The 14,955-nt window shown below is 34.4% G+C and overlaps 1 protein-coding gene across 1 annotated transcript in view; it reads left to right on the forward strand.

The window, feature by feature from the left end:
• Positions 1 to 14,955, forward strand: part of Wdr11 (WD repeat domain 11) — a 53,146-nt gene that overhangs the window by 25,188 nt on the left and 13,003 nt on the right. The window contains exons 12-17 of the mRNA XM_076834672.1: positions 1,843 to 1,949; positions 4,290 to 4,365; positions 7,988 to 8,096; positions 9,981 to 10,105; positions 10,788 to 10,935; positions 14,531 to 14,637. Of these exons, the coding sequence (XP_076690787.1) occupies positions 1,843 to 1,949; positions 4,290 to 4,365; positions 7,988 to 8,096; positions 9,981 to 10,105; positions 10,788 to 10,935; positions 14,531 to 14,637 (672 nt within the window). The remainder of the gene's footprint in view (positions 1 to 1,842; positions 1,950 to 4,289; positions 4,366 to 7,987; positions 8,097 to 9,980; positions 10,106 to 10,787; positions 10,936 to 14,530; positions 14,638 to 14,955) is intronic.

Below are 14,955 nucleotides of genomic sequence, written 5' to 3' on the forward strand. Positions count from 1 at the left end.
TAAAGAGAGTGGAGTAACTCCAAATTGACTCCTTTTCTTTTGTTCATGCTGCGTAGAAAAATTAATGAATGTTGTTACCTGTGGGAGAAAAGAAAGAAGAAACAGGAGACAAAGGAACTTTTCTAGTGAATAATTAATGAAATTATATGGTGTTCATTGTGGATATGATTTGAGTTCAATACATGGAGAGACCTGATGAAGAAAATGGGGCTTGAGTTAGCTCTTGAAATAAGAGTAGTAATTATGAAGGTGGTGATTGCTAGTGCATGGAGCATGGGTTATGTGCCAGTCCTTCTGTTTTCACTTAATATTATTATTTCTACATAATAAGTGGGGAAACAGAGATGCAGAGAAATCACAGTGAATAAGTGCTATAGCCGGTACTTAACTATAGCAGCATCTGTAGAGGGAAGGAGAGTGGTCATTTTAGGTACAAAAATTCCATCAATGGGCTGGGGATATAGTTCAGTTGGTAGAGTGCTTGCCTCACACGCACAAGATTCTGGGTTCAGTTGTCCAAGAACTCAGTTTTAAGTTCTGTTTCAACACAATTTTACATTAAAAAAAAACCTAGATAACAAAAACTGTCACCTCCTATTGGAAATATTTTAGTTCTCTTTAGATTATGTTTGTTCCTCTGCTAAAGACAAGAATTCAGGTACATTCATAGGGATGAGTGAGTCAGATTACTCTGGTAAAGTAGCAGATAAGATGTATATGAGTTTAGTTAGAGAGGATGAGGTAGATGACCTTGAAAGCCACACAGAGGAGTTTGGACCTGATGCAGGAAGCCATTATACCTCCTTGGGAAAATGAGCAAGAAATGTAAAGCAATATTCATATTAAATCTAGCAATTGCATTCAAATCAGTTTAGAAATGGATAGACTAGATCAGGGTTTGTTAAATGTGTTCTGTAAAGGGACAGATAATAAATATTTTAGGCTTATGATGTTTAGGTCATAAAACCTCTATCACAACTACTCAACTCTGTCTTTGTATTTTGAGAGCAGCCATTGACAATACCTTGTTTTTGAAAACACTGTCCCTAAGTACCAATGAGCAGTTGCATATAGAATCAAATTTAGATTTCACTCCCAGCCAGCTTTTACGGCATAGAAGCAACATAGAGCCTTTTTCTTGGAACTCTGAGGAGTCCTCTTGTTCCATTGCACCTTTTCTTTTCCCCCTCTGTGTTGTGTTGGTGTACATTGTCTAGTTTTGTTAGCAGGAAGGAATGTGTTGTCACTTATTGTCAAGTCCCACATTCACAAGACCCCAGGGCTTTGGATTTATCAGTTGCTGTTACGTCAGTCATGTCTTTCTTTTTGAGACTTTGCCTTATGCTTTTCTCTAATTGATATACTGTTTGAAACTTTCATCTACTTCCATATGTAATGGCTCAGTTCATAATCTTTGCTTTCAGAATTTCTGTTTAAGATTTTGATAAAATTTATAAAATTCCTAAATGTACTCAACTTTAAGCGTTCTACTCAGAATATTTCTGTAGCACTTTTTTTTTAAGCAATTGAAATTCTTGGAAATTCCTGTGATATGACTCCCTAGCCAAATTTTAATAATCCTCTTAATGATAGCATGACTTCTGATGATTATCATGTTACTATATCTATAGATAAAGTTTAAATTAGAAATAATTTTGTGTCAGAAATATATGATAATAAGTTCTGAATTAAAGTATTTTTAATACTGAAAGTATTTTTAATATTAAAACACTAGTAATTTTTAATTGAAATTTATAGTAAAATTAGATATTAGGAAAACCTTATTTTTCAAATAAACTTTCCAAATAAAAAATGTATTAAATTAATCTTTGTTATTTCTAGGGGTATTGAATGGACAAGTTTGACAGGTTTTCTTTCTTTTGCTACCTCAACACCAAACAATATGGGATTAGTGAGAAACGAACTTCAGCTGGTTGACCTTCCAACAGGTTTGTATGTTTAGACTGTTAAAAGATTCACCATTGTTTGTCATATTTGTCAAAGATGCTGCTATTTATAGAACATGTTCCAGAATATTTTCTTTCACTTAGGAGTTTTTTCTTACATTCTGTGTCTATATATGCATTCTTTTGTTTTGTAATAATTGCCCCAGAAAAATCTCATCATTGTTTTTAGGGAAACATTGTTAACACAAATACATGATAAAATGGAATAACATTAGTCTAAACAGACAGATTCATTAAAAAAATATGATACCCAGTCCAGTTGAAGTATTTTGTTATATATAACTAAAATATTAATTTTAAAATAATTGTTTATAGTTAGACTTTTAGCTTCTCTGCTTAGAGTTTGGGCCTTTAGTTGACTCAGAAGACTGAAGCAGGAGGATCGCAAGTTGGAGGCCAACCTTAGCATCATAGCCAGACCCTCAGCAACTTACCAAGACCCTGTCTCAAAATAAAAAATAAAAAGGACTGGGGTGTAGCTCAGTGGTAAAGTGCCCCTAACTTCAAGTCCCTGTCTCCCTCCCCCTGCAAAAATGTTTGGGCCTTTGTAGGAAACTTCCTTTAAAAACTTATAGATTAAGAATAGTTTTCATTTTTAAAAATTACTTGTTCTTTTTAGATATACATGGTAGTAGAGTGTATTTAGACATACATACACAAAGTATAAGTTATTCTAATTAGGATTCCATTCTTGTGGTTGTACATGATGTGTAGTTTCACTGGTTGTGTATTTGTATATGAACATAGGAGAATTATGTCTGATTCATTCTACTGTCTTTCCTATTCTCCTCCCCCCTCCCTTCCTTTCATTCTCCTTTGTCTAATCCAGTGAACTTCTCTTCTTCCCAACCCCCCAAAATAGTTTTTAAATGTTAAAATATAGTCTTGATAGTCTCTGGCTGACTGAAAGGAAAACTCAATGGGTAGTTTGAAGACTTCATAATAGAAAACATTCCAGTAAAATAACTTATTCAAAATTATTTAAAACAATCCAATGAGTTTCAAAATAAAGCAATTGAAAATTGCTTTGATAGGATTGATAGTTTCATCATGTTATAACATGGACTTTGATTTTTGAATAGGTTTTTTTAAACAGTTTCTTTAAAATAATGTAATAAAATTAATATAGATGATTTTAAGTAATAAGGACACATGTATGTAATAAGTCACATGCATGATTGCTTTTGTATATTCTCAATATATATTTCGAAGTTCTCAAAGATATAGTTGTTCTTAACTCAAAGAATTAGCCCCACCTTTTCCAGTGTAGTCTCAAAATTAATTAATGAGTGTTGTTAAACTGTGGGAGTGACCTTCAGCCCCAGCTTCCTGATTGCCAATGCCCTGGCCCTGGCCCTCTCTCCAGTAATGTAGTGTCCCACAATGTCACTTTCTAGTAGCATTCACTGAAAACAAACAAACAAAAAAACCTCCTTGCTTGTTTTTTTCCAATGGATTAAGTCAGGACTGTTAAGTAACTAAAAATTTACCTTTTGAGGAATGAATGCCAAGAGTAATAGTTACTGACTTCCTCCAGTGAGCATTGGAGTTTCCAGCCTGTAGTTTCCTCTGAGGAAGACAGTAGACCAGCAGAGTCAGACACGGACAGGTTTGTGGGGTACAAAAATAGCATAGTAAGATTCTATGAGATTGACTGCCTTTAGCAGAGAAGTATTCAGCATCTTTTAATTCATTACATTCTCTTTTATTCAAGGTAAACAAAATCTAAGAAATGATATTAAAATGTTTATTCAGACATGAATTAAAATTTGTGTACTTTTTATTCATAGAGAAACATTTTCTTTCTTCTAGCAGTTAACTAATTATACAGCATACATAAGTACTGTAGTTATAGTTCCCTAACTTCCATGTATAGAGATGTTTTGGTGGCAACATGTTCAAAATACTTTATTTTGCATATGGGACAAGAAATATTCAATACTTGTTCCAAGAGACTTTTTTCTACTACTTAGTATTTGGAAACCTGCAAGATTTTATAGGACTTTAAATATATGTGTAGTTTTTATAGTAGACAATTGCTTTATTATAGATACCTTAAAATTTTAGAAAATGGTATTTAATAAATAAACTTTAAAACAAATGAAAATGTCTTTTTATAAAATAGATATTTAAATATAAGTGATAAGTCATTGTATATTGAGACTATTTTTTGAATTTAATTATTAGAAATATCTTAGAATTAAATGGAAGAATGAACAGGAGGAGATAGGATAGCACTGATCAGATGACATCAGTATAGCTTCTTATTTCTTACATGTTTTTGGTGTTTTTTCACATTTTCTTTAATGTTTGCAATTAAAGGAAGGAGCATTGCTTTTCGTGGTGAACGAGGGAGTGATGAATCGCCCATTGAAATGATTAAAGTATCTCATTTGAAGTAAGTGTCAACCTGAAGAAATCTATGGTGTTATCTAATGAAATCTTATAGATTTGTTAAAATATTTTTAAGAAAGTGGGAATATACTAAACTACATATGAAATATTTTGGGGAATACAAATGGTGATGTGCACCCACATCAAAGAAAATATTTTGGCCATCAAAGTAAGTTGCTATCACTTTAAATTCCCCACTTCTAAAAAAGAGAAGTAATTTGGGGAAATCTTAGCATGTCATTAGATTAATAAAACCAGTGGCCTACTTTTGATCTGTGGTAGCTGGGTTGATATAAATGTGCTTTACCCATTAAAAAAACTATTTTTTTAATCTTGTGAAGTTCTTGTATACTTCCACTAAGCATGGGATTATTGAGTGAAAGGACTCATTTTCTTTATAATTTAGACCCATTTGTTTTCAGAAATTTTTTGTTCCAAGAGAAAATACATGTAAAAAAGAATTATTAAAAATAGAAACTGAATGAAAGTCAGTCAAAAAAACAAAGAAAGAGTAAGTGTCCTAATAGTTTTCTAAGTTATTTTAGCTGTTTTAGAATCTGTGTGTTTCCATGTAAATTTTAGGGTCAGTTTATCAGTTTTACCAAAAAAGCTTTCTATGATTTTGATTGAGATTGCATTGAATCCGTATATCAGAGTAGGAAGAATGGACATCTGATTGACACGTTTTGCAATTCATGAACCTGATATCTCTCTCCACATATTTGAGTTGACTTTAATTTTAGTAATATTTTGAAGTTTTTAGTGTGTAAGTCTTCATGTAATATTTTTTATTTCTCTTTGATGCTATTATAAATGGAATTTTTTACTTCTTTTAATTTCAATTTTCAATTACTCATTATTTGTATACTGAAATAATTTCAGATATTGTCCTAGTATCTGTGACCATGCTGACCTTATTTATTAGTTCTGGTAGCATTTTTGTTTGTCCTTTAGGGTTTTCTACATAAATAATTTTGTTATTTGCTAATAATGACACTTTTTTTTTGTGGGGGGGTGGTACTGGGATTGAATCCAGGGATGCTTAGCCATTGAGCCACATCCCTGGCCCTTTTTGTATTTTATTTAGAGACTAGGTCTGGCTAAGTTGCTTAGAGCCTCACTAAGTTGCTGGGGCTGACTTTGAATTTGCAGTCTTCCTGCCTCAGCCTCCCAAGCCTTTGGAATTATAAGCGTGCAGTGCTTCGCCTGGCAAGACACTTCTACATATTTCTTTCCAGTCTGTAAGCCTTTTATTTCTTGCTTCATCACACTGATGACGGCTTCCAGTAAATGTTGAGTAGAAGTGGTGAGAGAGCTGACATATTTGCTCTGTTCCAGGATCTTAAATCCTGGAAATTTTGATATAAACATTTAATGCTATATAAGCAATATTTTTTCTATAACCTATAATTTTTTGAATTGTTGTGTAATATTTTAACATTTCCATGGAGTATTCATGGGTGTATTTTTAAACTTTGAACTATTTGGGTGTTTTTCCTAGATACATCTTTTTGTTGTTTTCTAGTTTCCATTGTGGCCATAGAACATGTTTCATTTTATCTCAGTTTTTTAAATTTAATGTGATTTGTTTAATGACCCAGAATGTTAGTACATGTTCCATATGCAAACTTGGAAAGGTATATTCTGCTGTTGTATATTCTGTTGATTAGAGTATTCCATGTCTTGTCTAGTTGGTTGATACTGTTATTCAAGTCTCCTATATTCTTACTGATTTCTACCTGCTTATTCTATGAGGGACTGAGATTGTTGAAATTTCTAACTTTAGTAATGAATTTATTTTTCTTTTGAAGAATTCCTTGCGTTGGCTATTTTGAAGCTAGTATTAGGTACATACATGTTTATATCCTTTGACTTGTTGATTTCTTTATTATTGTGAATATCTCATCCTCAGTACTATTATTTGTTTGGAAATAAGTCTGATTTGTCTGCTGTTAGTATCACCACTCCAGCTTTCTCTTGGTTAGTGTTTTGTAGTTTTCCATCTTTACATTTGTAATCTACCCTTGTCTTTATATTTGAAGTTTGTTTCTTGTCGGTAGCATGTAATTGGGGCTTGTTTTTCTATTTGGCCTGACAGTCTCAGCCTTCTCGTTTCAGTATTTAAATAATTTATACATAGTGTAAATATCAATATGGCTTGTATTTAAGTCTACCATATTGCTAGTTATTTTATATTTTCTATTTTTTTTTTCATTTTAAATGAATTAGTAAAGGTTTTTTAGTTTATTTAGTTTAATCTTTAATACATAAAACATCATTTGGTCTAATGTGCATAAACAAAAGTCCTTTAAAGGTGCCCAATAATTTTTAAGAGTGCAAAGGAACTCCAAGACTAAAATTGTTGAGAGTTGCTCGTACTGATAGGATTCCAGTCTCTTCTGTTTTCACTCTCATTCTAAACATTTGGCTAAATTCATAACGTCTAAAACACTGATCACAGTTCCCCTGCTTCAAAATATTCAGATTTTGAAGTTCCCTTCTTCAGAACACACAGATTAACTGTGTCAAGAATAGGGGGGCATCCTTTTTTAACCTAGCTGGCATTTAAGGTCTCTAATAATGTGAACCAAAATTCACATTTCAGTCTTCTTTTTTTTTTTTTTTAATTTTTCCCACATACTCTGCATTTAAGGTGCATGTTTCCCAGTACACACTGTCCTTTCCTGTTGTCATTTGTCACATCTGTAACTCTACCAAAATGCCATTTCCCTGTTGTCAGAATTAATCTCCTCTTTTGCAGTGGATCTTCTTAGCGGGTATCTCATTGTTTAACATTAGTATTTTATAGATATGCTATTATGTTAGACATAATAAGCAGTGTACTGTATTTACATAGTCCATTATGGTGTCTAATGTTCTTATCTCTTTAGTCCCTCTAGCATTTTGTGAGGTAGGTATGGTTGGTATTATTAACACAATTTTAAAGATAGAGTAAAATTCAAAAAGGTTATGTGGCTTGCCTGAAGCCCTATAATTATCAAGTTGCAGGCATGATACCAAGTGGAAGATTCTGAGTCCTTTGATGTGCTGGGTACAGGGATCTTCCTACTCTGTCCCATTTCCTTGATGTTAGCCATCATTTATGTATAATGGTTCAGTTTCTTGCAGTGGTTACTAAGATATCAGTTCACCTTTGTGGAATTGCTTTCACCGACTTCCTTCTGTACTTCCAGGCTTGAAAGACTGAACAGAGTGGCTTTATTTGTTGCATGCTTACTGTGGTGGGATGATAGAAACTTTATATACTTTTAATTGTTATCGAAACCTGCGTACTAATTCATTGACGTAGGTGGTAGTATTCCCATGGCAGACGTGAGCAATAGAGCTTTAGAAAAGTTATTGAGAACCTAGGCCACGCCTTCTTCTGAGGTAATCTACCTCCCTAATGTGAGGAGGGTGTATGTAACTCCCAAAGGTTGTTTCAGAGCTTCACCTCCTTATAGCTGTTAATCATGGGGGCTGACTTGGTTTAAATTGATATGCTTCAAATGTGTCATCTGAGCTTTCTGACTTATTTAACTTTTAATTTGTACTAATTCATGAAGAAATTTTGCAAAAGGAGCTTATTTAGTAATTTGTTCATTTTTATATTTGTTTCATTTTAGGCAGTATTTGGCAGTTGTATTCAAAGATAAACCACTGGAATTATGGGATGTTAGGACTTGTACCCTTCTTAGGGAAATGTCCAAAAATTTTCCTGCAATAACTGCTTTGGTAAGTTGTAGTTTAAACACTAGTTAATTTAGGTATCTGAATATGTGGTATATTTTGTTTTCTTTAGCTTAAATTGTCATCATTACTGCCAAGTGTTTTTCTTGTTAAAAATTTTTGAGGGAAGATTATCTCATTAATTAGAGATAACTGTTTATTTTCTAGGATGGGTTAATTTAATGTTAGATTAGTGCAATTCCAGTTGGATATTTTGAGGAACCTGATAAGCAGAAGAAATGGCTATTATCCTTGAAAAACGAGGAGTAAATGTGGGAGGCATGGGGCCCACACTCCCTGATATTAAAACGTATGATAAAACTTACGGAAGTAAAATCAGTGTTGTACTGACACAAGAACAGGAAATGGACCAACCTAACAAAGAGCCCAGAAACAGACCTGTGTGAATACTCAATTGCTGAATGTGCAGTGAAACAGCACCAAAGCAGAGCATGGGCAGACTGTTGGGGAAAGTGACTTATCTGAGGAAGAAAACCAAAGCTATGTACAAGAGGGGTCTCCACAAGATTAAAGACCTGTGTGTAAAAAAGGAAGGCTATAAAATTAATAAAACTAAGTACAAAAGAATATTTTTGTGAACAGGGGCAAGAGAGTACATTAGAAGTCCAGACTAAAAAAAAGAACTAATGAATTTGACTTCATCCCAATTAATGCTGTTTGCTTAAGGGTACTGTTGTCAAATAAGAAATGTTCCTGTGTCTGAAGTTAACTAGGAACTCCTACAAATCAACAATGAAGAAACGGGAATCCCATTGGAAAAATGGACAGAGTGTGACCATTTAATATATGACAGAGAAACCCAAAAGGCCAACAAGCATGTAAAAATGTTCAAGCTCCTTGGACATGGCACTGCACGCCTGTAAACCCAGTGACTTGAGAATCTGAGACAGGAAGATTGCAAGTTTGAAGTCGTCCTCAGCAACTTATCGACCTATTTTAAAATATAAAGGACTTGGGGTGTGCTCAGTGGTATGGACCCTGTGGGCTCATTCCTCAGTGTTGTCGAAAAGAAAAGAAAAATTAAAAAAAAAAAAAAAGAAAAGAAAAATTAAACTCACTGTTTAGAGATGCACAAAGGGAAATAACCAAATAAATATAACCTTTTAGACTAACAAAAATTGGAAAACCAAATAGTGTGAACTGTGGGTGAGATGCAACGGTAGGAATCCTTGAGCACTGAGCATCCGGGTCAGAAATGAACTTTTATAAGTATTTTGACTGCAGTATCATTTGTCATGATGGGAATTTGGAGGCAATCTGGTGTCCTTTGCTGAGAGAACAGACAGATTAAATGTTGGTGAATGTCTGTGGAGTGTTATCTACTCTGCAGAACCAATAGGGAGATGACTTAAAATATGTTAAGAATAATGAAAAGAGGGAGAAATAATGCTGTATAGCAGTACTACTTATGTAAACTAGAAATGCAATTATGTAAAATAACTACTCTTTAGGAACTTTTACAAATGAGAAGATATTGGATTAAAAGCATTGGAATTGGCGGGTATATAAAAGAATCAACAAGAGGAACAGTGCCAGGCCTGATAATGGGCCCTGACTCCAGGAGCATGATTCTTACCCTGTGCAGGTGAAGGGTAGGCCTGGGAGTTAAGGAGTAGGAGATGCCACAATTGAATTCATTTTTTTCATTTTGTAAAAGAGAAAGCATCAAAATGGTCATTAAGTTTTCTACCTTATGCTCTGATTAAAATACATTCATTCGGCCTTCCTATAAATAGGTACAATCTGAAGAACAATTCACATGCAGCAATAGTAAGTGGTACTGGCCAGTGGGGAGTGTGCCATATTCTGGAAGGATGCTTTGGCAGAGGAAACCTGGCACTTCTGGTTTTGTCTGTGTTTGCTTCACAGGAATGGTCACCATCTCACAACCTGAAGAGCCTGAAGAAGAAACAGCTTGCTACCCGAGAGGCCATGGCCCGCCAGACTGTTGTCTCAGACACAGAGCTGAGTATCGTGGAGTCCTCAGTGATCAGGTATAGTTTGCCATTTCCTTCCAATATCGTTTATACTGTCAGTATTGTGACTGTGAAGTTGACAAGTGTAATCTAAAGGCATCTGCTGTAGTAGGTTAGACTTTGTTTTTTTAACATACTTGGTTTCATATTTCAGTATATAACCAAAATCTGAAAAGTTAATTTTATTTTTGTATTACTTAGTGCATTCAGTAACATGCAATACTATTCACCCATCTATCTTTTAGTGAATATGTTCATTTTGTGCCCTTCTGCTCCCTTCACTTCCAAAATTCAGATGAATGTAGTGTAAACATAGAGATAGCTCATGTTATTCTAAAAATGCTTTGGAAATTCTAAATTTTTATATCATCCCTATCCACACCATTTTAAAAACAAAAAGCTTCAGAGACTGTGAGAAGTCAGTGGAACACCACTCTTCTGTTGATTGAGTTGAGTAGCAAAAAAAAAAGTTTCTGTTACATTTATAATACTATTTTCCTCCATACGGATAAACTTTCTCCCATGATGTAACTATTTAGAAGTGATTTTATATTTTTACTTTATTAGCTGGGCAAGATTTATTTTAGACTTTTTAAAATGGTTTTGGACCTCTTGTTAATGCATCTGGACTGTGGGCAAGTTAGTTAATGATGAGTGTCACTATAAGGGAAAAAAAATCTTATTTTTCTCTATCACAAAGCTTGTTGCAGGAGGCGGAAAGTAAATCTGAACTCAGCCAGAACATCTCTGCTCGGGAGCACTTTGTATTTACCGATAATGATGGCCAAGTTTATCATCTCACTGTTGAAGGAAACTCTGTGAAAGATAGTGCTCGGATTCCACCAGATGTGAGTCTAACCCTTGATTAAATCTCCATCACAGTTCTTATCAAAGATTGTGTGATCCATAGTCAGTGAAGGCATAGTTAAATTGGAAGGCTTCTTCAAAAAAACTTCATATAAATAAATTTTACTGTGTAAGAAGACATTATAACTGATTAAAATTGCGCCATACTGCTAGAGAATAACATTGTAACTGTTTGATGAAATATTTGCCATGTACTACTCATTATTATCCCCCATAATAATTGGTGTGTAATTATCTCCATTTTGTCTATAATGAAACTGAAAGAGAATAAGTAACTTTTCTCAAGGTTACCTGGCTTATTTATATGGCAGAACCATGTTTGAAACTCAGGTCTAACTTAATCATCTGTTTATTTCCATTTCAGGAATTTCTCTGACAGATTTGACTTATAGAGTCTAGCATTATTTACGGAGAATAGTAATCAGATTCTAAGTGTAATAGTATTAGTATTTACATCTATATCGATAGATATACATCCCCCCACACCTTTTTTTGGCCTTATGGAATCCTCTAACTAAGGTTAGAGGATTCATCTAACAGGTTGTTTTTAACAGATGAATTAAAAAAAATGCTTTTGTTAACTAATACAAACTACTAGAATGGTTAAATGGAGGAATGAGAAGATTTTTTAAATCTCCATTTACTTGAAGTTTTTTAAAAAAGTAAAAAATTCATTTACTTAAAGTTGCCATCTAAAATTGGGATGTTCTGGTGAAAGGCCAACCCCCTCATCAGGCTCACAGTCTTCTGAAATTACAGTCAAGATGTTGGCCAGGGCTGCAATTATTTCAAATACAGGGGGGCAGACAAATCCACTTCCAGGATGGCTCATTTAATGGCTATTACAAAATGCTGGCTGTTGGTGAGAGGCCTTCATTCTTCCTCCTGGGACCCTCTCTGTCAGACTCCTTGAGTCTCTTCATGGTATGACAGCTGGCTTCTGCTGGAGTGATCCAGCAGAAAGCAAGAGGGAAGTCACACTGTCATTTCCATTGTAGTATGCCATTTATTCTCAAATCAACCCTTTTCCTGTAGAAGTGACTACCAAGGGCCATGTGTACCAAAAGGCAGAATCAGTGGGGACCTCCTAGGAGATGGCTCTAATCTTCCATATTAACAATTGTAGAAGAATTGATTATTTTTTCTAAAACAAACAAACAAAAATACCCTTTATGACTTCTAAATTGAAGCTAACATTCAAGAGTGCTTTTTAAAATGTAATTTGATCTTTATTATTGTGTAGAACAAATCACACCTGAAACCTAGTGGTACCTAATATTGCCAAATATATTCAGGATTTTGGAAGGATAAAATAATACAAAAGTGGAAGCTTGTTTGGTAATTATAATAGTAAAGAACTTTAAATGAAAAACTATTGTTAGAATTGAGCCATAGAGTTTCAGCATAATGGAGTCATCCTTTGGAAAGTCCCAGTTTACTCTCTTAGCACTCTATATGGCTCCTCCTCTGGAACCCCAGAGAAAGCACCATCTGAGCTCTTCCAGTGCCATGCAATAACAGCCCAGTCTCTCTGTTTTCTAATTATTGCACATTGAGAGCAAAATGTAGAAACTCTTGAGTAATTTTTAAAATGCCGTTCCCCCAGCCCATGCCCTAGAGAAATTTTAAACATTTCGATATTAGACGTGTGAGTATTCCATTTTATAAGTGCTTTTTTCAGAATTGTCTTTGCACCTCAGAGTTTTTAGAATCCCATCTCTTCGTAGAGGCCTGAGTAAGGATATAGCAAGTCTGTGTTCTGCCAGCAAGATAAAACTCCCTGAAGGAATGACCAGCTTCATGAGAATGCAGCCTTCAATGAAATTAGTAAATATTTTAGAGCAGATTGCTTTTAGGGAAAGGAAATTTGATATCTATATAGTATGTGAGAAATTTATCAATAACAAATTTTTATTTGTTATTTTTACATTCTGAAATTGTTTTCCAGTGACTGATATAGAATGTAGGCTGAGATTTGGTTTGTTTTAATCCAATATTTATTTTAATATGCTCTCAACTGTAAAGTATTTGACATTCATTTTGAGTTGAAACTCTTCCTCTGGATTTTGACCCTAGAACTGTGGAGTATATAAAATGGCAAAAGGAAGGAGAAAGCTTGACATATTTTAAATAATGTGTATGTGGAGAATTCTGTAATTGTGCTTATTTAGAAAGCTGGAACAGACAGTGAATGTCTCTGTCTTATTTGTGATCACTGAATGTCCCATTTCATACATAGGCAGCATAGCAGTATCAAGTAGTGTGTTCTCCTTAGGTTTGGGATTATTTAGCACCACAATGCAGGTATTCAGCCCTTCTTCTCCAAGCTCCTCTGTACCTCTGTGTGCTTATGTCCCATCTGCACTCAGATGGAAAGGTCTGGACAGTCCCTGCAGTTGTATTAGTACATCACCATGAACTCAAAGCTGGTGACAATGATTTCTTGTGTGTGTGTGTGTGTGTGTGTGTGTGTGTGTTGCTGGGGATGGAACCAAGGGCTTTGATTTTGCAAAGCAAGCACTGTACCAACAGAGCTATATCCCCAGCCCGAGTGACAATGATTTCTAGGCTAATTTGAACTGTAATGTTCTACTTTTTTAAAGTTAAAGGCAAATTCTTAAATGTTATGTTAGTTTGGTCAAGAAAATAGAAATAAGGTTTGAGAGCATTGTATTTATATACAAAATTTCATTTAATTAATATAAATAAATTTCTTATTGAGTTCATTATAATATTAATTTTAAGTCGTCTTCTCCTTTATTTCTTGACTGCCACAAGGATTTATGCAATATTTGGTGTAGGTGACAGTGTCGGTTAATAGTCAATTTGTCAAACATCATTTCCTATTCCTAACCATTGGACATCATGTGAATTCTTATATTTTACTATAAATGCAAAACCAAGACTTAATTTAATATATAGAGAAGCAGTTGAATAGTAATAGTATTTAATAGCTAGCATATATCAAGTCTTTTTAGTGTGGCAGACATGGTTTAAGGCCTTTACCTTTATAAATTTATTAACACTGAGGAACATCTTCTAAAGTTTCATGAGCTTACTCTACTCTGCTAGTGATAAATCCCAGACACAGAAAGGTTAAATAAATGTGCCCCAAGTCCACGCCAGTTTCAGTGGGTAAAGCTGAGATTCTAGTCCGGGCTGGCTGAGTCCAGCACTCAGGCTGCTATGCTGTCTGCAGTACCACCTCTGTACATCTGAGTCCTCTTCTTTCCAGTTGAATTTATTACAGTTGTGTTTCATTCTTATAATTAAATTGCTATTTGTAACTTCTTTGCAGAAATTCGAGATAATATCAGTAAAGTTCTGGTTCTTCTTTTTCAATAGAAAAATCAATGCATAGTTAGTGTGAAATTAATGATGTTTTCCTTGGGATGAATTTATTTGTCCTTTTGCAGTGAGAAATAAGTTAAAATCAGTTCTCTGGAAAGATTTTCCTTTACTTTCTTCATATAGCTTGCTTTCTTCCAAGGTATTTCTCCCTCAAAAGGCATCCCTTCTCTATTGATCTACCCAGAAAACTTATTTATGTGTGTTTTCATTGCTGTTGTTTTCTAGGGAAGTATGGGTAGTATTACCTGCATTGCTTGGAAAGGAGATACATTAGTGCTTGGAGACATGGATGGAAATTTAAATTTTTGGGATTTGAAAGGCAGAGTATCCAGGTATGAGCCAAGAATAAAATCTTTATTTAAAAAAAAGAAAGAAAAAAAGAAATGGTAATAAGTAACCTCTTGGTATAGTCTCATTGAAGGCCTGTGACTTACAAACAGGACCAATAATCATTGCCAAGTGAAGCTTCAAGCCTTGGGTCCCTTGTCACCTGAACTTGGGAAGAAGGGCTTTGAGCCAAGCTCTGGATCATTCACAGTAAACACTTACCTGCAAATGGTCTAGGTCAAATGGTCAAATGCAGACCCCATCCCAGAATGTAAAGTTGTTCTCCTATTATCAGAAACAAAGCTAGAAAGAGACATTGGACA

This window comes from Callospermophilus lateralis, chromosome 15 (genome assembly GCF_048772815.1).
Source record: "Callospermophilus lateralis isolate mCalLat2 chromosome 15, mCalLat2.hap1, whole genome shotgun sequence".
In the NCBI taxonomy this organism is placed as follows: domain Eukaryota; kingdom Metazoa; phylum Chordata; class Mammalia; order Rodentia; family Sciuridae; genus Callospermophilus; species Callospermophilus lateralis.